The following is a 22,978-nucleotide window of genomic DNA, read 5'->3' on the forward strand; positions in this document are numbered from 1 at the left end:
AAAGGAACAAATTGTTTTGTTGGACTATAAAATTGCTGGGTAAGAAACATTCTTGCTGCAGGTCAAGCAGTCTGCTTTGCATTAAATAAAAAAATCCAGGGAAATTTCAATAGATGAAAAAATACCCAAGGTAATTATGCAGTAGTTTGGCTTTTGGGCTGAGAATATTATCTGATAATTAGAAAATAACAGACGAGAAAACAAGAAATTACGGACATTTTAATATCAGGCTCTGAATTTTTGAAGGAAATGTAATCCTATTAGATTAATTCAATGAAAATGATTGTTTTATTTTGTTAAAGATTATGGTGAAAGCAATCTTGCCTCAAAATCAGCTTCGATTCATTTGATAATTTCTTAAAAAATGATGAAGAAAGGGAAGATGTTGCAAAAATTTGGGTGAGCCACCACAGATGGCTCTGCAATCGCGCTCCAGACGGAAGATTAAAGGGCCGCGAGCACGTGACCTGCGAGCGGCGCTCTGATTGGCCACAGCTGAAGTGATAGCGTTCCGAGGAGACAGGATCGGCTGCGAGCAGAAAGTTAGCAGAAAGAAGTCGGGGCTCGGATCAGAGCCAGAGGAGTATCGTATCAAGTGGTGTTCTGGTGTCGGTGTGTGCGTCCGAGACTGTCTTCTTCCGTACGCAACGTCGGACCAACCGCGGCGTCCGCGAATTTTCGCCTGGCAGTTGGCATCCCGCGCATCGGCGACGACCTCCGCTCCCGCAGGGGCCAGCTCGGCGTCGTCCAAGTCGCAGAATTTCGCGGTGAGAGTCCAACTCGAGCCTCGAGCTCTCAGCTTTCTTTCTTTCTATCGAGTTTTTTTTCTGTTTTCGGCGTAGGCGGCTCTTCCGATTGGCAGCCTCGTCGGTTCGGGTTCGGCCGGGCTGCCCGCGACTCGCGACTCGTGCAAAAAAGGTTCAGCTCGCCGCAGGGCACCGTCTTACGCTCTTTGTTTTGCACTTTGCACCTGTCCGCGAATATCCGCTAAGAGGGAGGCGACCCTTTTGCAGCCGTGCAAAAATGCATAAATTCAAAGCGAGGGGGCGGAAGAAGCAGGGGTTGGTCTGGGGGTTGAATTATAGCCACCCTAGGCAGACTTCTGGCGCCTGAGAGTAACCATGATCACGAGGCGCAATCAATGAATGGGAGCAGGCAGCCAGCACATATCTACAACCTCTTTATTGCTTCCTCTTCTCTTTACGCTGGATTTATTTTCGCCAATCGCATTCAGAGGGTTGCAAAAAAACCAGGGTAGTCGTAAAAAACGGATTTTAAAATTTGAAAAGCAGTTTCTTTGCAGGAAAGGTTTGCTCCTCATTTTTCAATAATTGTTTAGCTCATGAAATCGACTTGAAATATTGTTAGAGATAAATTTTTGGAGATATTGAGGCGAAAATTAGCAATTTTAAAGAAAAAAATCTGCACAGTAGAGGAAATTTTAGATTTTTCACTTGGAAAATATGGAATAAATAAATTTCTTGCATTTCTTGCGCAAGAAATTGGTAAAGACCGTTAAAAACCAGTGGTGAAAATGCAACCTTGCTTATTCAACTGTATTTCCTTATCCCTGCCGGGCCAGAGGCAAATTTGCATATTTAAAAAATGCTAATTGAGTCAGGTCGTTGTTTTTAAATTTAAGTAGTGGGCTTTTCGGATCGCCTGATGTTGTCAAAATATTGACAAATAAATAAGTCGTTACCGCAGGACGTAATGATGGATATATTTTAAATTGTAGCTCCCAAAATATAATTTATTAATTTATTTTTCTAAGGCTTTTAAAATGTTGAAATAAATTTTCTCGACTCGCATTAATATAAAATTAATCATCAATTGCGACTTGAGACTTGAGACGAGCTGCGATGTTTTATCGTTTCAATGCAGTTGCACGTACACGTACGTATGTACAACAAATGTGCGGGAAATTAACACCTATCGCGCGCACCTCCGGCCTGAGGAGGCCCGCGAGTGAGTCATACCTGCCGCATCGTCGCGCACCTGTCCCTGACACTAGTCACTCGCTTATTCTCGCACTTACACGCAGCAAAAATAATTTAAAAAATAAATAAATAGCAGCTGCCGGCGGTGCAATCAATGTTTGTTTACTAGAGATAATGATACACTATGCAAATGGCTCAGGTTTCATTAATTTTCGAATTATTAGATCATGGCCTCGACTTGAGAAATTTTTGGATAAATTGAGACAATTTAAATAGAAAAAATCTGCACAGTAGAGGAAATTTTGACCACTCCGACCGCAAATTATTAGTTTTTCACACTGGAAAATGCAAGAAATCGGTTAAAATTGAATGTTAAATACCAGCGGGGATAAAAACTGGGTGGTAAGCAAATGCAACCCTGCTGGAAACGTCCTAAAATTAATATGTGTAAAAGCACAATTTGGTGACGACGACGAGGGAGCAAGTTTCGGGTGCTTTTCCGTGCGCGCATACTTGCGACGGATGTGATGTCATTGCATAAATTGGCGCCAGCCGAAGTGAGGCGACTGACTCCTTTTGGCCGACTGAAACGTCGAGTGTCGTCGCCGTTGCCGTCGCACCCACTCTCGGACGGCCGTTAATTAATGAGGAAAGTGTTTCGTGCCGCGCAAAGTACCACCGAGAGAGAGAGAGACAAGTGCGCTTCTGCTCTGCTCTGCTCCCTCCTCCCCGGCGCGCGCGTCATTAAATTTTATACTGCAGTTTTCATTTTATGAATATTGTTTTATGGGTTTGCTTTCAATTTTCATGCTCTTGTCTTGACACGAATTGCTCGTTTTACCAGGTAAATAAAAACTGGTTTGTAAAAATGATTGCAGTTGGAGTCGCGCAATGCTGCAAACCGAAATTCGCGTTGGAAATGGAGATAGTGTCACCGCCAAAATTAGCCAAGTAAATAATACGAATCGTGCCTGGGGCAGTAATTGTTTAGCAAATGAATGATGTCGGCGCGGCGGCGCGCTAATTAAGTGGCCGTTGGGATTGGGAGGGAGAAAACGCCAGACGAGATTGATGCTAAATGAGATTACGCACCCCCGCAGGTGAAAATAGCAAGGGGTGGCGCTCGCTCTGTCAACGACAGAAAAATAAACTTATTTCCCAGCGCGGCAGAAAGAAATTGAATCGCAGAGCAGTGTTGGAATTGCGGAGAGATCGAAATATTCATGTTCACGCACAGGGTTGCATTTGCTTACCACTTTTTTTGCCAATTTCTTGCGCAAAAAATGAAAGAGATGAATTTATTCCATTTTTTCCTTATGAAAATCTAAAATTTGCGCTCGGAGTGGTCAAAATTTCCTCTACTGTGCAGATTTTTTTCTTTTAAATTGCCATTTTTCTGCCTCAATTTCTCAAAATATTTCTCTCTGGCAATATTTCAAGTCGGGGTCATGAGCTAAATGATTAGAAAATTATGGAAAACTGGTTAAAATTGATTTTTTTTTTAAAATTCGAATTTTTTGCAACTCGGTTTTGACGTCCAATTAATATTCCTAGCACTTAGGTCTTAAAATTCCAACATTCAAACTAATTTCGAGCCTGAAAAGCAGCATTAATTTTTCTCCTCTCGGGTTCAAGTGTAGGAATTCAAAGTCAAGGCGGTTGAATTGGCGCTTGGCCTCGGCCAGGCGGCTGGCGAGAAGTGTAGTGCAATCTTTGGCTATTTCACAGACAGATGGATATCAAAAGAGGCGTCTGCATGCTTCTTCATTCATGCCTGCCAACGCCAACGAGCGAGCGCTTCATTATATACCCTAGTTCGGCTCGGGCAGACACACCGACGACTCTTTTTCTCTCGCTGCCAGTTGAGTGACTAAATTTAGAACCAAGCCCGCGTCTTTCCCTCTTATTTTTTCCAGCAGCACGTGTGTGTTTACCCGGGCAAGGTGTGAAATTATTAGAACTACATAAACTTGCAGTCGTCAGAAATTAACTCATTGCAAAGTGTGCCTAGCCAAGAGGAAAGTTTCATTTCAGTGAGCAATAATCCGTTCCATCAGCTGTGCCAAACGGGAGCGGAGCTAATTTGCATTTAAATTAAAAGAGCGCGTGCAGAGACAGAGACAAAATTTTCTTTGCGTTGGCCAATCTCACCTGCTACTCGTTGTTCGAGGCGCGAGAGGCAAATTAATCTAATTGCTCTGCTCCCTCACGCACTTGATTAGAATAAATATCTTTCTTTAATTGTGTACGCTCGTAAAATAAACGTCTTTATCGACCGAATCGCTGCGATCCGGGGGTTTCCTTCTTATACGCCCATTGAACGAGCGCAAATTTAATAAAAGGCTGCTCTATCGAACCTTTTTCTCTGTCGACAAGTGAGTGAGTGAGTGCTGCGCTCATTCTGCTCGGGAAATTCGACGAGGCGGCGCTTTTGGCCCGGCGAGAGAGCTAGAAGCCGGCCTCGCGCCGCACGATCATCATAATTCATGAATTGCGCGCCTCGAGATTTGATCTTTATAATTGTGCTTTTGTTTGGCCACGCACTAGAATAAATCTTTGGTCTTCCGGCTCGTCCTACGTAAAGAACGAGTTTAAAGTTTGAAATTAAACTGCTTTTAATGGCTCGGAAAGAAACAACGGCCGACAAATTGTTTTGTTAATGTATGAGCAATGTTGCTGTTATTCGAATTCGTTTCCAGAACATAAAACATTCAAATGCCGGCGCGCGCGCGGCTACACAGTTAAAAATAGTCGTCATTTCGAGCTTGTGCTTTACTGCGGCCTGTTGGCGTTGGCAAGCTTGAAATTTATATATTTCCAACCACTCTTGTCGCGGGCGCACTAATAAAACGGATGTCGATTTTACAAGTTACACCAAAGCAGAGCGAGACGTTCGGTTTATTAACAATCAGCCAACGCGAGAGCCGGCACACGCATCTTGCGACACGACTAAATATTTTTAGAACACTCACCAAGCAGAAAGAAAAATCATTCCACAAAATTTTCACACATTGTTTCATCTTTGATGTCGCGGCTAGCCTTTTATTTTATTTTGTATATACATAGCGTGTTTGCTCGGCGTGTGTTTGACAAACACGAGACGAATTCATTCATTCATTAGCAAGTTCAGAGGAAGCCAGCAACAGCAACACCTCTCGCCTCTGTTCGTGTGCGGAAAAAAAATGAAAAATAATAAATGAGAAAGCGTTTCTGTCGGTGCAAAAGAAAGAAGTGGCCTTTTGTCCGCCGGATAGCATAAAGGAGCCGCGAGTGCGAGAGGCCTCCTTGAGCAAAGAAATTCATCGCAATGGGCTCCCGAGATTTAAAGGCGAGCGCGAGCGCCTCTTTACAAACTCACTCTTTCGTAGAGAGATTCTCGAAGAAACTGCAGAGGCGAGAAATCGAAATGATTTTAGTCCGATCAAAGTAGATTAGTTTTGGAAATAAAAAAAATCAAAGGAAACGAAAATTGGGTTTGCAGCCGTCTCGAAAGATTGCTTTCGCTTTCAATAACTCATTTCACGAATGCGCTCAACAATTTCGCATGCAGGCCCCATTAATTTTACGACATGGCGTGCTCACGAAATAAATCACATTTATTGGCGCTCTAAATGCCGCTGCCTTAAACAGCAATTAATCCGCACCCGGTGCGCGCTCTCACTCTCGCCGCTGCTCACATATTCAAATTTGCGGCGAGAGAGTGAGAAATTTTCGCAAGCTCATTACCATTCAAAGATGGTGAGAGTGCCGCGCGCGCGCGTGTGTGTGTTTGGATGTGTAATGAGCGCCCTTAAACCTATAAGCTCCAAAAGCGTGTTATTGCGTTTCGGTCTCAAAGGGTGTCTTCCCTTTTCTCCATTCAATTAAAAAATGGAGATGGAATAAAAAAGCTATTGCAGCATTTTTTTACCTGAGAATATAAAAGAGGATTGGCAAAATCCTTGAAAAGGGTTGTTGCCAATGCATGAACGCACCCCTAAGGATTCAGTTCAAGCCAAAATTGATTGTATATATTTTTAGAAATGGTTAGGACTGTCTCCCTACTTGAAATCCTTAATTATTTCAAAATAAAAAGTTTCCCTAAAAGGTTTTATACGCTGTTGGACAGATCTCGACGAGAGGAATCGAAATCTGCTTAGAAAATGTGGTCAAGCGCTGGAAATTTTAAAGAAAATTTGAATAATTGGAATTTTTACTGTAGCAAATTATAGAACAATTTTTTTATCAATCAACTGCTTACTGCATTCGACAATTCAAAGAATTTTCAATTGTTGCCCCGTAAAAGTCCACTTTAAACAAAACTGATTTATTAACATATTATTATTTTGGGGCCAAATAAAACCGCGAGATAAACAGTCGCTTTCGTTGTTCCGTCTCCTCCGCTAAATTCTGAATTCTGGCTCAGTGGTGGAAAATATTTTTCTGCTCAGCGTTGCCAGAAGAAAAAGACAATTTGCTTGCGACGCGTCTGGTTGGGTCGGGGAGCAAAGTTTTGCGCGATTTGTCTGTCGCATGACGCCGCGCGGTATATTGGCAGAGAAAAAGAGGGGCAATCGGCCAACTCGCAGCATAAACAGCTCTCTATTGAGTATTTGAGTGGGGTCTCTTAGTCAGTCGAAAAAGCCTTTATGATAAATGATGGTGTCACGAAACCTTTTTTCCTCCTCCTAATTCCATCTCACAAATTGAAGAGAACAAGTCCTCAAGTTACATTGGCGCCGTGTTGCAACTATTTCTGTATGCTATCTAACAACTAAATCGTTTTCCTCCTGCAATCTGCCTGATAAGAAACTCTTATCAATATTAATTTCTTGACTATTGAAATGCTTGGAAGACAGCGTTTTCTGTAAATATGAAAAGCTGGTTTTGCAGTTTGCATGATCGATATTTTTTCTCGTTCTGGTCCAAGGGCTGCGGTTGAGGCGAAAAAAGATTTCTCAGGAGACAGGCTAAAATGTGATTATTCGTGCGCACGCCACCCTTCTTTGTGGTTTCTTCCCCCGGCGAGCGGCGCCGAGCAGGTAGCCAATCCATAAATTTGCCACTGTCGCCGCCCGCAAAATTGTGAGATTCTTGGTATTTTTTAAAATTGTAGCGTATAGGGAGGGGACGCTGCTTTTGTGTAAAGCAAGAGATGCGGCTCGCGTGCCGATGTCGACCAACAATGCAGGCGATTGTGCACAACGACACCGCAACATTTTGCATTGCAAATCGCGAGAGTGCTCGAAAATGTTGTCTGCATCTCTTTTATTTTTTCTGTTCACTCCAGCTGCGCTCTGTCTGGTATTTCAATCGTCGTTATTGTATGGCGGGCAATATTTTAGACTTTTGAAGGCGAAAAAATATAAATCAGGCAGGCAATGCAGTGCTAGATATAAAATATAAACACAAATAATAATAAAAAAAAACTGTCGCAGATGTTTTATCTGCAATCAATCACTCGAGGAAACTGTGGACTCTTCTCATTAATTATAGAATAGTTAGGAATCTGCGATCTCGTCGCACTTGCCATGGTGATTAGATTTTTTGTGTCACTTTTCCCTGAGTCAGACGACGGATATGTGCTGTTGCATTAATTATGTATGCGTATGAGTGAGCAAAACAATGCAGAGGCTGTTGATTGCCATTGCACGCGAATGCATAGTATGTATGTATTTGCACAAACACACACACACACACGCAACGCCATTGTCGGGTGGGTCGCGTGGAAATAGAGTCGTGATGTCATCGGGCAACCTAATTAGACGGCTCGTTGCTTTTTGTTTGGAGGAAAGAGGAAAGAAAGGCCACCCCCGCGCGCTTCCTAACTTTTTTTTTATACTCGGCGGGGGAGAGTGAGTTATATTCTCGCTCGTGATAAAAACTTATCTTCTTTCTTTCTGTGTGCGGTGAATTTCTCAGACGGAAAGAAAACTCGTCTGAAAGGTGAACACGAATTTGCGCAATATGGATGCGCCGCCGGAAGCGTGCTTTTCCAGGAAGGGATGGATTAATATTTATGGCGGCAGCTGCCGACTTGCCGAGCCACCCGACGATTTTATTGCGGTTTCAAAAGGTGATTAAAATTCCCAACCGGCTAAAAAGGTTCTTTCCACTTCCAGAATTATATTTTTTGTGTTGATCATTTTTATTTGACAAAGTACCTGACATCTGCTTACGGATTGCTGCATCGCGTTTCTTGCGGCAAATTAAGTGCTTAAGCTGTATAAGCGATCCATTTCTCGGTGTCAAACTGCAAGAGTGGAGAAGACGCAGAGGTGGGCGTTACCGCGGTCAGCCGCCGACTTACAATGATGTCTCTCTGCCACCACCGACCGCATTTATTTGAGGCACACACACACTCTGACGAAAACGAAAAGAGGGTCGGTCCGCGGATGCAAACCGCCGAGGCCTCCTCGACTTGGGCCTAAACAAAAATTAATTTGACCTCCAGAGTGAGCGAGCGCGCTCGCACGAGACGAGACGAGACGCGCCGATCGATACGCGCGCAAGTACAATTCATCACTTTCCTCGCTCCGCACCGCGCGCGATAATTTGTATTATATGTATATGGGAACCGCCGTGTCCGCGCCGTTAAATAATGCAAAAATGTGAAACATTCCGGCGGCACGCCACACCGCCGGGTCGCTATTGATTGCGCTCGTGTTTCACCATCGGCACGACCGAATTTGCATTTTCTTTTGTTGCTCCGCAGACCTACCTTTTTCGCCAAGAAGCCAGGGAGCGAGCGCAAGACAAAAAAAAAATGCTGGCAACCCCCATTCAGGGCAATTGCGCGTGAATGCCGATTTTTCACAAAGCTTTCTGTGAATTTTGCAAGGGGGAAATGATTTTTTCCCTTTTTCCCAGGTGAAAATCTAAAAGTTGAGGTCGGAAGTGGTCAAAATTTCCTCTACTGTGCAGATTTTGTCTTTTAAATCGGCCCAATTTCTCCAAAAATTTCTCTCTGACAATTTTTCAAGTGTAGGTCATGAGAAAATTATTTAAAACTGAGGTGCAAAAATTGCCTGTAAGAAACTGGTTAAAATTTAAAAAAAAACGCTTTTTAGCTCTGCACTGAATTTTTGTATTTTCAATTTGGGACCAAAACAGCTGTTGAATAGTACGAGATGCTTATAAATAAATTCACTTGACATATTTGGGAGTCGGCGAAAGTCGCAGAAACCACTTACGCACCGGTGCGATTGACAGTTTTTTAGACCTCTGCTTTGCCGCAATTAGCGCCGCACAAACAGCATTTTGGCTCTCATCGTCTGTTTGATCAGCAGCACAAAAGCTAGAAGCCGCGCTCGGCCATGACAATAGACCGGCGATAGGCGCAGGAATCACGTGTTTACTTGGCTCGAATCAAAGCACACACGGTGCAGGCGCGCAGGTAATATAAAATGTCAAATAGCAAGGCGAAAGGTCACCGCGCGCGCGGTGTGATATCATTTTTTCATTTCGGCTGCTTTCGTTGAGTGCAATTTCCAATTTGTGCTGTGCCGCACATGCGGGCACACCGTTTTTCACCCTTTCCAATCCGCACTAATGTGCGCCAAGCTAAGCCGCGCGCCGCGCCGTCTCTGTCCTTGGCCGCTCGGAAGGAAGTACGTGATCGTGCACACTTTCCTAAAACAACAATCCAGGTGATCAGAGAAAGACAGACAGAAATCGATAAGGAAACGGCACACTTGCTGCGGAACAATGCCACTCGAATTCTCTGTCGTAAACGGACATCACGAGCGCGATAAATGTTAATTTTTAATCCCCCATACCAAACGGACTGATTTTGCAATGTGTTCTCCTCATTTTTTCCTGACCTGCCAGAGACAATGGTGGCGCCAAGCCGTGAATGTTTGATGCCAACCCTCAAGCGTTCGCGCACAGACGGAATCCCGACCCGTAGTTGTCCTCTCCAGAGATCTGGGTCAAGAATCTCAGCTTGCTCACACAGCCGACGCACGTGTAAAACAATCCCCAGCCCTACGAGTCTCGTGGGAATCCGTGCCCCTCTGCGGGTGCCTTGAAATTACACGCCGAAAACCTCAAATTAGTTTAATCGCAAAGAATTACGAAAAAAATTCTTCTTAAAATCAAAATATTACATTTTTTTCTTGCCAAGCAATTTGCAATTAAATAAATTTATAGTTATTATCCAGAAGATAAATTGCCTGCATGCATTCATGACATTTTCCGGTCTTTCAAAGCAACGCGAGTCATTTGATTCCTAAGGCGGCCCTGGATTTGCACGGGCGATCGGACATGCACTCGTGATTTCTGCCAACGGGCTTGCACGCGAGTTGGCCGAGAGGGAAGAAGCAAGCGAGCGTGTTGGTGCCGGCCGGGAAATCAATACGGCGACGGGGCTTGCCTGCCGCGCGCGTCCCTTTTCGCCAGCTGGCCCGGTGCACTCTGCCATCCAGGGATAACAAAACCGAAATGCCAAAAATGCATCACCCATTAACCACTATAAACACAACCATTTGCAAATAAAAATGTTTATGCTGTTGAAAGAAAACCAACTCTTGGAAAGCTTGGCTCTAGGAAAAGACCGAAAAGGAATTTTACCCCTTTTTTATTAGCATTTTTACATTCTGCTCTTGTCCGCAGGCGTATATATAGAATCGAGATTGCAGTCATGTCTGATTGTCAGCGAAATCCCTCAGGTCCTAGATGAACTGGCAAGATTGATTTTCTGCGCTGTTGCATGACGCGAATATTAATTTGATAGCTCTCGCCCACACGACCAGCTGCGCCATGCAAAATGTATATATGGCTCTATTAATTTAAAATGCAACGCCACAGGAAAACTAATTTTGCTTTCATTCGGCGGCTAGGCCAATTGTTTTCATGCCGCTGGATGCACTAGATATACATACAATTTCCTGTGTGAATGCGATAAAAGTCCGTTCAACTGCATTATTTCCAGTTCCTCTCTTGATAATTCCAGTGTCGTGCCCTAGTTTGATTGCTCTTGGACGTTTTCCAGAACGATCTCGCGCTTGCAACTTAAACAAAGACGATCTGGCTGCGCAAAGCACTCCACTTGACATACAAAACGGATGGGAATTGTAACACGAAAATCAATAAAATGTCGACAGACTTGAATAAAAATTTAAACTAAAGAATTTTGTTTTTTTACAGGAAATTTTATTTTGAGACACTTTTTGAAAGTTAGTAACGCTTTGATGCATTTTGCACCGAGGGAGGATAAACAAGTGTGTTGAATCAGGGCCGTGCCTGCTGGCCGGCCGGCATTTCTGCCATGCAATATTTTGGTTGGCTTCGGCTTTGAACTTGTCTATTTTCACCCTAGTGTCTTCTCTCTCTCTCTCTCTTGTTGTGAAAGGAATCGGCGCTTTGATCACAGAGCAACGATTCAGCGCCACTTTGATGGCTTCATTAGAGCCGCCGCTATTCCTATTTTCTTGCTCCTCGCTCGCGCAATTAGTCGGCAGCGATTGCCGCAATGCAGCTCATTATTTGAATTATGACACTCGTCGGGAAGACGGAAGACGCCGGCGACGGTAATTGAGAGTCGGCGGCGGTTGCATACCTCTTCCTTCTCGGATTATTGTTCCTTACACCGACACGTCTGCTGTCGGCTTTTGCTCGCCCTTTTCGTAATTCTAGTGAACTCACGACGAGATTCCAACAGAGTTGCAATAAAGAAAAAGATTGGCGCCAATTTCATGGGGAGTCTAGGATGGAATGAATTTATTGCTACATTTCGCTGGATAAATAGAAATGAGCTCGAGGATATTCTTAAACCACAACGGAAAATTTCCGCTTGTTCTCGTTTCTTGTTTATTTTCCTCGTGGAAATTTTGTGGTTGAACTGAAATTCTAGAAAAAAAGCATTTAACACCTTTTTAGTGCGCACATCTTTTTAAAACTCTTATTTATTTAAAATGTTGGTTGAAAATGTTTTTGTATGCATTCAAAATTTCTCCCACAATCAGAACACCCTCACCAATCACCAATCCGTAGGAATTAAATTGCGAGGTGTCGAGGTGTGGCAATATTTGCAATTCAAACTAAAACAACGACCTAGTTTTGTAGCTGCGGGGTGTAGCAGGACTTGTGATCCGGCCGGGATGTCTGTGGCAACAACCCTGGGTGAAAAAGGCTTTGTTGGCGTTTGTTTTGCCTTTTGGTGCCCATCCGCGTGTAAGCAAATGATTTGCCAATCAATTTTTCCCGCCCGGAAGGGTGTATAGTCCACGCTAATTGCCCATTCAACGCCGGCCCGCTCTTGTTCGTGGATTAATTGCAGTTCCACGCAGACACACTCAAATACAAAAGGCTCGGATTTCAGTGACGATGCAATTTTGCACTTTCACGTCCGGCCAGATCAGACGCGTCTCCGAAAGGGTGAAACGCAAGCTTTTTATTGATTATTACGGCGCAGGGATGATGTGCTGATCTCCCCTTACAACTTATTTTTAACAATTAGTGCCGCGTCATCGTAAATTTTGATTTTCAGCCTCAGAATCTGGTCAGGCGACAACAGCTTTTCATCGAGCCTGTTTATTTTGAAACACGAGCCGCCGGCCGGCTTCCATCTGCAAATTATCGCGTGTTAATTTGTTTATTCTGCATTGGCATAGGGAAGCAATTTGGTCTTGAAACCGAATATCTCGGGAGGAAACTTTTCGTCGGGAAAGAAGCTTCTCTGCGTATAACTGTGGACAAAAATTGCATGTTTTGCTGACGTAAAAGCTCTGCTTGTCGTACTATAGTCTTGCACTGCGGGTGAAAGGGATCAGGTTAAAGTTTGAAACCGGACACTCGGAGCCAGAGAGCGGAGAACTGAACGAAAACAAAAACACAAGGGCGCGGGAGAAGTGTAGGAAACACAACAAGTGCTCTCGGTGCGCTGTCTCATTTCCCACATGCGTGCCGTTGTTTTCCTCGTCGCTAGATTAGAATTTAACTCTTCCGATCGCAACGAGGAAATTCATTAAACGAGATAGTTTTGTTTGTTTGTGGCCGCCAGCGGAATGCAATTTAGGCCGAAAGGCTCCAATTTATCGCGATTAAAAGAAGACAATGATTCGCTGCCTGCGGAGTGCGGAGACACGATTGCAATTAAATTTATTTACAACTGCCTCGACAAAGATAATGAAATCAAGCGCAAAGAGCATTCATTCTCTTTTCCTTCGAAACGATTTATTTCGCTGCGAAGAAGATAAGGATTTAAGTGTGTTTTCGGAGCATTGGAACAATGGAAGCTAGAATTTATTTTAAATTGCTTTCGTCGACATCGTAAAACCTTAAAAAAAAGTACAAGTCTATTTATTGCACGCCACGAACCCCTTTTTTCGTTTTTCGTGTTTGGTCTCAAATGACTGTGCAAAATTAAATAATTTTCGCGGACGAAACTGGATTTAGCGAGGCACGCTCCCTTTGCCAGAGACAAACGACGGGCCTTTCTCGTTTTCGTCTGCCTTTATTATTATTAATATTATTTTTGACGGTGTGTGTGTTCGTGTTTTTGCAGAAATGAGTGGCGACTCGGCGTCGGCGGTGGCCCTCGACGGCTAGGCGTGGCCCCAGCGCAGCATGGCCGAGTCTCTGCTGCACGGCAAACGCTTCTACTGCCGAGAATGGGCCTTCATGAAGCTGTCGCACTGCCTGGAGCAGCGGCACGCGTCCAAGGCGGGCGGCGCCCTCATCCTCGGCGGCGCCGGCTGCGGCAAGACGGCGCTCTGCTGCGAGCTCGTCTGGCCCTCGGTCGGCACCGGACAGGGCGGCTACCGCCAGAGGTCGCTCCACCGCAGGCTCCTCGCCTACCACTTTTGTCAGGTGAGCTCAAATACCAATCAGAATTTTTTATTCTGATTTTGTTCGGTTAATTTTGTTTTTGTGAATTAAATTAGCAAAATGATTACTGGCACAGAAGTTAAAAAATATAATTATGCATTTTTCTTTTAAAACCTATCAATTTATTCTCAAAATTTATACCAGCTGTTTTTAACATCAATTCTGACACCAAATTTGACTTTTCCAGGTTTAGAAACATATAAAACGACATTAATCTCGCTAATTTCGGACGTATTTGAAATTTAAACGCTCAGGGTCACCTCAGGGTTGGGCCCTGGAGGTCGGGCCTGGCATTGAATTGGCCATTATAGGTTTCCTTAGTATGCCTAAGTAGTTTAAACTCACAAAAGTGGAAATCATCAACAAAAGAAAACTAAATTTTCGGTTCTAAGGTCACTCTCAGGGTTGAGAACCTGAAAAAAGGTCGTAAAAAATTATCTAGACCTTTGATCTAAGACATTTTTGAAAATTCCAACGTTTTTCAGAATCAAAAGATAGAAAAGAAACGGATAAATATTATATTTTTTCGTTTTGATGTGTGAATTTGGACAAAAACAAAGCATTTGACATTCTGTAAATATTTCAGGCGCACGATGTGTCATCGTTGTCGCCGGCGGACTTCGTGCGGCACCTGGTGCAGCAGTTGCGGGTGTCCGAGCTGCTGTCGCCGCACTTTGAAGAGAAGCTGCGCGACCCGGAGATCGTGAACGCGCTGCGGCCGGAGGTGTGCGAGCGCGACCCTGACGAGGCGTTTAAGAAGGCGGTGCTGTTCCCGCTGCTGGAGCTGGACCCTCCCAAGCAGTGCTGCTTCATCCTGGTCGACTCGATCGACGAGACCAACGTGTCCGGGCCCGGCGAGAAGCTGGAGCGCGGCGGCTCGTGCGGCAGCGCCGGCTCCTTCTCCATGGTGGCCGGACGCAGCAAGACGGTCGGCGAGCTGCTCGCCAACCACCACCAGCTGCTGCCCCAGTGGGTCCTGCTCATGTGCACCGCCAGGAGGTACAATAGGTACGCCACGAATTGGTCTTTATAATTATAAAAATACATATAAAAGTGACGGCTGAACACTTTTTGCGAGTTCCGGCGGCAGCAGGGGCCCCCCGACCAAACCCGTTCCCTATCCTCCCTTGTAAATAAAACGGCTAAGTTGAGAAATTTTACGGCGAGTCTAACAAACTTTGGTTTTTTACTCTACGACCCATAGGAGCCAGGTTATACATTTTTTAAGTTGAAAAAAACGCTATTTATTTGTGACACTTGCCAACTGTGGTTTTTGGGGCCCCTAGGCGAGGCCCTATGGGTCAGAAGGCGCCGATTCTACTACCAATCGATGCCCCTCGGTAGGGCGCGTCTGCCAGTGTGTGGTTTTAAAAAATCGGACCATTTTTTGAATTTTTATAAAAAAAATCTGCCTAATTTTTGGAAAAGTCAACATTAGTATTAGTTGGAGCAATTTTTGTGAAATCTGGGAACATTTTGAGACCAAATACGATCAAAATCCTAGGACTAGAGAGATTTTGAAGTTTGAAAAACGAGATTTTTTAACTTTATCCATAAGGATAACATGGGAAATTTTAAATTCGAGATTTTTTCCAATGGGAGGAAACTTGCAGGGTCATAACAACGCCATCGCATGCGCAGGTCCAACGCTGGTCTGGAAACCAATTTTCAAAATTTTCGAGGCCATAGAAAAATTAAAATTAATTTTTCCGTTTTTTCACTTTAAGCAACTTGTAACGTTCTTTTGCAAAAATGGTTATATTTTTGTTAAAATTCGGCCGCTCCTCCGATCATCGACCGCGACCCCTCATCGGACACGTCTTGGACAGGGCTTTGGCCTCCGGTACCCTAACGACCTTTTTCAGGGTACCCCGCGACCTGAGATCCGCTCCAAGGCCGGTTTTTGGTGCTTTTTCAATAATTTCGAGCACATTTTTCTACACTCGGCGATGATTTATGACCCTTGCCCTTCATAGACCTTCCTCAGGTCAAGTGACCTGACATCGAACTCCGGATTTTTTTGCGGTTTTGCTGGCTCAACGGACAGTTTAAAGTATTTTTTTAAAGTAATGAGAATAATTTAAATGCAAAACGCGGGGGAGGCGTGTATTTGCAACAAGTGAAGCTGATTACTCTCAAGCCACTTCCTGGGCACACGCGTAGGCCAAATAATCGGCGTTTGGCACCTGCCGCTGCGCGCTGTCAGGCTCTGCCGAGTGAGCCGCAAAACAAACAAAGCGTTGGCTAATTTTGGCGCGTCTGGCAGGGGCATGGCGCGGATGTTCGCCGGCTTCCGGAAGCTGTCACTGGACGAGGTGCGCAAGGCGAACGTGGTCAAAGACGTGCAGCAGTACATTCTGGCGCGGCTCGACTCGGAGCCGGCGCTCAGGGCGCACATGGGCCGCGACGACACCGCCGAGCTGCTCAACCAGCTGCACATCAAGAGCCACGGCTGCCTGCTGTACGCCGAGCGCATCCTCGACGCCGTCGCCGCCAACTCGATCGTGCTGCGCGAGATCAGGGAGATCCCCGGCACCCTCAACGGCCTCTACCTCTGGCTGTGCCAGAGGATCTTCACCAGGAAGCAGTTCAGCCGCGTGCAACCCCTCATCAACGCCATCCTCGCGGCCAGGTCGCCCCTCAACGAGCCTGACCTCCTCGGCTGTGTCAAGGCTTACCAGGTAATTCTATTTTTTCTGTCCTTTCCTCTTTGCTAGCTCAAATTATTGTTACAATAAATATAAAAATAAAAAAACCACCCGTTGCAAGCAGGGTTCGCCTATTTTGCTCAAAAAAACAGCTGGAAAAAACACCAGTCTATGGGTTTCCCGCATTTTTCCTAATTTAGCCTAGAAAAGATTGTATTTTGCGCCAAAAAAGTCAGAAATTATTTAAAATTGTTCAGATTTTTGGTCTTTTGGTGAAACCAGTTGGCTCTTTTTTTGGTCCTGAGAATTTTTTATCTCCAATTAAAATGCATGTAATTAAAAAAACGCGCAAAATTGCAAAAAAAAATCGGATTTTTGTGAACCCTGTTTTAATTAATAAACTAAATCTCCAAAATTTATTCTTAAGAACATAAGGGAAAACAAAACAAATTTTATTTTATTTTTAACGAGAATAAGCAGTAAATAACAGAAAAAATCGATTTAAAAATTAGTTTCCTGTCAAGAATGCGACAGAAATCACGGAAGTAAAAAAATATCTAAAATTAAGGCGTGTCAAATTGCAGGAGTCAATCTCCAGAGAGGAATTTAGCAAAAGACTGAACGTTCTGAAGCGAGTGCTGGTGGAACGGAACGGCCGGTATTTGTTGTTCCACCACAGCTTCGCCGAGTGGCTGGTGGACGTGAAGCACTGCACGCAGAAGTACCTGTGCAAGACGGTCGAGGGGCACGCGCTCATCGCCAAAAGCCTGTCGAGCCGCGGCTCGGACCTCGCGGCCGACGAGGTGCAGACCCTGGCGTCGCACCTGGTGCGCCTCGAGGGCATCCAGGACTCGAACCGGCCCGAGCACACCACCGTCGACCGGCACACGCTCGCCTTGTGGCTCGTCATGACCGACGTACCTGTCGACGACTGCCTCAGGACCACCGACGCCTCGCCCAAGGACCAGCGGGCCCTCAGGCTGCTCCTCGAGGCCGGCGCCAAGCCCCGACTCAGTGAAATGGACGACATTGTTCAGGTTCGTGTTTTTATTTTTATTTTTTTTTACTGTTTTGACTTTAAACTTGGATTTTTATTTGCAGATTGCCTCTGATGAGTGCAGTCCCGAGGGGAGTGATTTGGACCCGCTGGCAGACCTGCTCAGGGCTACTGCGTCGGGACTGGGACAAGACTGTGAAGGTGGCGGAGAAAGCCTGACTCTGAGCGGGTCCAACTCCGGAGGTTCCTTATTGCACGCCCTCTGCGCCGAGGGCAACTCAAGACTTGTGGCTCTCCTGCTAGCCAGGGGAGGCGTCGACCTCGAAGCATCAGACAGGTGACAAAGCCAACGAAGCGTTTTATTCAAAATAATATTTAATAAATAAATTGTAGGACTGGCCAGACTGCGTTGAATTTGGCAGCCAGACACGGGCACGCGGAAATAGTCACTTTGCTCCTCGAGGCGGGAGCTGAACCTGACCGTGCTGACGTCGATGGCTGGACCCCCCTCAGGTAAACTGCGATTCCTCTTAAAAAAATAACAGTTGAGAATTTAATTCTTATTCAGATCTGCGGCTTGGGGTGGTCACGTTGCCACGGTGGAAGTGCTTTTAAAGAGAGGAGCCGACGTCGAACGGGCTGACGCGGAGGGCAGAACGGCCCTGAGAGCAGCTGCGTGGGGTGAGTTTGAAGGGGATGAGGTTTTGCTGTTTCTAAATCTGGTGATTATTCAAAATAGGCGGGCACGAGGAAATCGTGCTGCAGCTCTTGCGAGCCGGCGCCAAAGTCGATGGCTGTGATGCTGAAGGGAGGACGCCCTTGATTGCCGCCGCTTACATGAGCCACGCGGAGATCGTCGAGCACCTGCTCGAGTTCGGGGCTGACCCTGACCACGAGGACTCGGACGGACGCACCGCTCTCTCGGTCGCAGCTCTCTGCGTGCCGGCCAGCGAAGGATACACCAAAGTAGATTTTTCTCTAAATCGCTGGACGTGAATTAATTATTTTACTTGTGATTAGGTTGCCAATATTTTGCTAGAGAAAGCAGCTTCGGTGGACCACGAAGACCGCGACGGCATGACCCCGTTGCTTGTAGCTGCTTTTGAAGGACACAAGTGAGTGCTAGCCTAAAGAGCGACAAGATCCACAATTAATTGCTATTTTAAAAATTTCAGGGAAGTGTGCGAGCTGCTTTTGGAGTACGAAGCCGACCCAGAGCACGCGGACAAAGGCGGCCGGACGCCGCTGTGGGCTGCGGCCTCAATGGGCCACTGCGGGGTGGTCGCCCTGCTGCTCTTCTGGGGCTGCAGCGTCGACAGCATTGACAACGAGGGCAGGACTGTTTTAAGTGTTGCCTCTGCTCAGGTATTTAGCAAAGAAATAAATAAATAAATGCAATGACTGATTGAGTGCAATCTCAGGGAAGTGCAAAGGTTGTCCGGCTGCTCCTTGACAGGGGCCTCGACGAAATGCACAGAGACAATGCTGGATGGACGCCGCTGCACTATGCAGCTTTTGAAGGACACATCACGGTTTGTGAGGTGCTGCTCGACGTTGGTTCAAAGCCTGATGAAATCGACAACGACGGCAAGAATCCAGTCATGCTCGCTTCTCAAGTTAGTTTAAAATATTTTTATTGAAAAATTACATTAAAAACAACAATAAATTCTGAGAGTTGAATCTTCCACATACAAATATTTGATGTTTAATATTAGATGAAATTAATATAAAAATATGTCCAAAAATTAATTGTTATTGGGACCCAGTGAGCATAATAAAAATTAATAATGATTTTATGAGTGGCGAGGAGCAAGGAATTGAGAAGTAATTCATTGAAATTTGTGAATCAGGAAGGACACGTGAGCGTGGTGTCGCTGCTCGTGCAGCGGGGCGCCAACCCAAACCACAGGGCGCACGACGGGAAGACAGCATTGCGGCTGGCGGCGGTCGAGGGCCACCGCGAGGTGGTGCGCACCCTGATCAAGGCCGGCGCCGACCCCAACACCAAGGACGCCGACGGCCGCTCAACACTGTACGTGCTGGCGCTGGAGAACCGCGTCTCGATGGCCCGCTGCCTGATCGCCGAGTCGGCGTCGTTCGGCCCGCCGGCGCCGCCGCCCCGCGGAGGCCTGGCCACGCCCACCTCGCTGCCGCCGCTGCTCGACCTCGAGGGCGCCGACAGCGAGGGCCGCACGCCGCTCCACGTCTCCGCCTGGCAGGGACACACCGACATGGCCGCCCTTCTGCTCGACGCCGGCGCCGACGTCAACGCCACCGACAAGGAGAAGCGAACGGCGTTGCAGTCCGCCAGTTGGCAGGTGCGTGAAATGGCAATTCATTCTATTGTTGGTTTAAATCAACTTTAAATTTGTTGCTGTGGTTTTAAATCTATAGAATACCAACTCTGAATGATTTTTTCAATATTTTTAAGCGCATTTGCCCAGATTTCACCCTGAATATTTGGAAAATCAGCCTCACATTTTCTCATTAAATTTTTGACATCTTTAACGACTTACTTTAAATTCAAATTAAAATATTTCCCCATGAAAGTTCACAAAATAAATAAATTAGAATTAAAATTGAATAGAAAAAATCAGGATTTATTAACAAACAAAATTCAGGGTCACTCTGCGATCGTGCGATTGCTGCTGAGTCGAAACGCCAAGGTGGACCACACGTGCAGCCAGGGAGCGACCGCGCTGTGCATCGCAGCCCAGGAAGGACACGTTGCGTGCGTCAAGGCGCTGCTGCAAGGCGGCGCAGACCCGCACCACTCAGACAGATGCGGCCGCACGGCTCTCAGGGTCGCAGCCAAGTCTGGCCACGAGGAGATCGTGCGACTGCTCGAGGAGGCCGCCGCCGCCACCGGTGCCATGCACCACCGATCCAAACACAGTGAGTTGATCTTCACAAAAAACTCAAGGAGAAAATTAAAAAAAAAAAATTGTTTTTCCTGCAGGTGCGAGCAGCATCGCGTCGACGGTGGAGACGAAGGTGTCGTCGGCCGTGCTGATGCCTCCGTCGTACCGGTCGCACTCGCCAGTCGGCGGTCAGGACGTCAGCCCGGACAGCACCTCGGACCTGAAGCGCCGCTCGTACATCTCGGTGGGCAACCAGTCGTCGAGCAAGAGCAGCTCCAACTTCACCGGCTCCTCCACCAAGTCTGCTCAGGGCGTAACCCTGGTGCAGCAGCCCAGGATGGACCTCTCCTTCACCCAGCAGCTGCAACGTGCCTCCAAACACCGGCCCCTCAGTCAGGTACGGATTAAAAATTCGCCTACCTTCATGTCAGGTCTAAACATTGGTAAAATGTGTTGCAGGTGCTGCTGCTGTCGCCGCTGAGCGAGCCGCAGAGTCCGATCTACGCGTCGCCGCCGCAATCGCCGCTGAGCGACTCGAGCGTGCGCAACAGCAACAGCTCGCCGCCCAAGGGCGAGCGGCCGACGCTGGCCAACTCGACGGCCATCAACTCGCCGTTCCCGGACACGATGCCGGTGTCGCTGGCGCCGCTGTCGTTCACGCAGGACTCGCACATGCGCATCATCCTGGGCAGCCGGCCGACGCCGCTCGACAACTCTGCCAAGTCGAAGCGCAACGGCATCGCCACCAACCCCAACCTCAAGACCAGCGCCAACAGCGTGGCCGGCGGCATCAAGGTCGGCCTGAAGAACGGCTTCGAGGCGGCCAGGAAGCAGGTCACGGCCAAGTGCCAGGCCACCAGGAGCAACGGCTTTCCCTGGAAGAAGGAGACGCCGCTCTAACCTCCTCCCCCTCTCACTCTCTCGTCGGTGTCTTTGAAATTTCATCGCTGTTTTTCGATATTAGCCTCTCTCCTATAGACGGCAGCTGCTACGCTTTGTGAAAAATTTCCGGGTCTTTGTCACAGCGATTTTTTTTGTTTAAATTGGATAATATAATTAATTTATAAATCAAACGGTCTGCTTCAAATTAGGAAGCTTTGGCACATTCCAAGCTTTGTTTTGTGTCCAACTGAAAGTAAAAGTCAATTTTGCCAATTTTCAAGAAAGCGAGAAAAGTGAAATTTCATCAGCATCAGCAGAGCCATCTCATCATTGCCAAAAGTAATACCAAGACTTACGTATAAGGAGCAGGTTGTAAATAAAACTGACAGAGGTGCTAGACGGATGTGAGAAGAACGAAAATAATACGTGTTATTATTTCAACTCGATGAGCAATTAATTAACCTTAAGGCCTACCGCGCGTGAGGATGTTTGGAGCAAAGTGACAGCCTAATTGATTCGAGTATATTTGCTCGTCGCGTGTGATATTTATTTGTGGAGATTAAATTCGTTTAGTAATTTATCGTGTCGAATTAAACAAATTAAATAGTGATACCTCTCTCTGTCTGAATAACTGTGTGTGTGAGTTGTGAAATTAAATTTTAATTTTCTCGAGAAACACCGCGTTCAGTGCACCCCCCGACCGTCTCTATGTTTTGAGGGTTAACTTGTGATCTCATTAGTTCATCATTTTGCCGAATTTTTTACAATGCACGCTTGGAAGTTGCGTGTACACTTAATGTTAATTAACAAGACGTAGCCCGTTAGTCGGACCACTGCCTCCTCTAAGCCGTTGCACGTTCAATCGCATATTATATTATATTTTATATGTTTTCCTGCATTTGATTGTGTATTAAATCGAAAACCGTTGAGCGTCTTGTGCTTTGCTTGATTTGCTCTCGAGGAAAGAAACGCACTCTCAAGTCATGTCGGTTACTATATGATAATAATAATAATAATTATGTATTATGTATAATGCACCAGTATTTTCTTGAATTAATATTACAACAATAAGCCTTTGAAAAGAATAATCTATGAAATTACACAGTACACACCTGAGGAATGATATATTTATGTGAATGTAAAATTAGGGAGACCATTATTTAAACATCAATAAAAGATGCAAGTACCAGAATATAAAATATGCTCTTTTTTCTTACTAATTCATAAAAAACCCAATTAGAGAAATTAAATGCTAGCAATTATGCAATTATCATGCAAAAAGAATCAATTATTTTTTCGCCGCATATATAGAGCCACTTGGTAATTGGAAAGGGATCTGAAGTTTTTTAGGCCAGGTGGCATGTCGTTTTACCTTCCTGTGCGATGGTGCCTGAGGAACCGCCGGAATAAATGGTCAAACATCTTATATATTTTGTTCTATTATTCCATGAATTATGATAAAATGCCTCGCAATCCATAATCTCCCATTCGCGTTCCACGCATACGCACACTCACACTCACATGATTGCAACATGTTGGATCACGTTTCGTTCGCGCACGATTTTGTTCGGAGGCTAGCGATTGTGGTAGCGCCGCGGTGGATCAAATTGTAACCGGTTTTCAAAGGGGGCGTGAGTTGTGTGACAGTTTGTTGCAGCACGAGCACTATGACTATGCGTCGGTATTCTTCTTTGTTGAAAAAACCGGTACAAAATTTGTATCTGCTGCCGGGTGACCCGTTCCATTCGTCATTCAACTCGATCACTGCAGCGGCCTATTAACTTCCTTGATCATGTACATACACTCCTCATTTTAATCTCTTTTCAATTGACCTGCGTTTTT

At 45.8% G+C, this 22,978-nt stretch overlaps 1 protein-coding gene across 1 annotated transcript; it reads left to right on the forward strand.

Annotated features, from left to right (window-relative positions):
• The first annotated feature begins 497 nt into the window (after window positions 1-497).
• LOC135941926 (ankyrin repeat domain-containing protein 50-like) lies at window positions 498-22,335 on the forward strand. The gene is made up of 16 exons (XM_065487725.1): window positions 498-767; window positions 13,426-13,730; window positions 14,335-14,756; window positions 16,015-16,429; window positions 16,981-17,433; window positions 17,498-17,730; window positions 17,787-17,906; window positions 17,962-18,074; window positions 18,133-18,359; window positions 18,414-18,508; window positions 18,569-18,758; window positions 18,815-19,009; window positions 19,244-19,711; window positions 20,015-20,288; window positions 20,353-20,651; window positions 20,714-22,335. Exons 2-16 carry the CDS (start codon window positions 13,488-13,490, stop codon window positions 21,152-21,154), a joined length of 4,188 nt encoding a protein of 1,395 aa, XP_065343797.1. The 5' UTR covers window positions 498-767; window positions 13,426-13,487; the 3' UTR covers window positions 21,155-22,335.
• The last annotated feature ends 643 nt before the right edge of the window (window positions 22,336-22,978 follow it).

Source organism: Cloeon dipterum, chromosome 4 (assembly GCF_949628265.1).
Source record: "Cloeon dipterum chromosome 4, ieCloDipt1.1, whole genome shotgun sequence".
NCBI classification, from domain to species: Eukaryota; Metazoa; Arthropoda; class Insecta; order Ephemeroptera; family Baetidae; genus Cloeon; species Cloeon dipterum.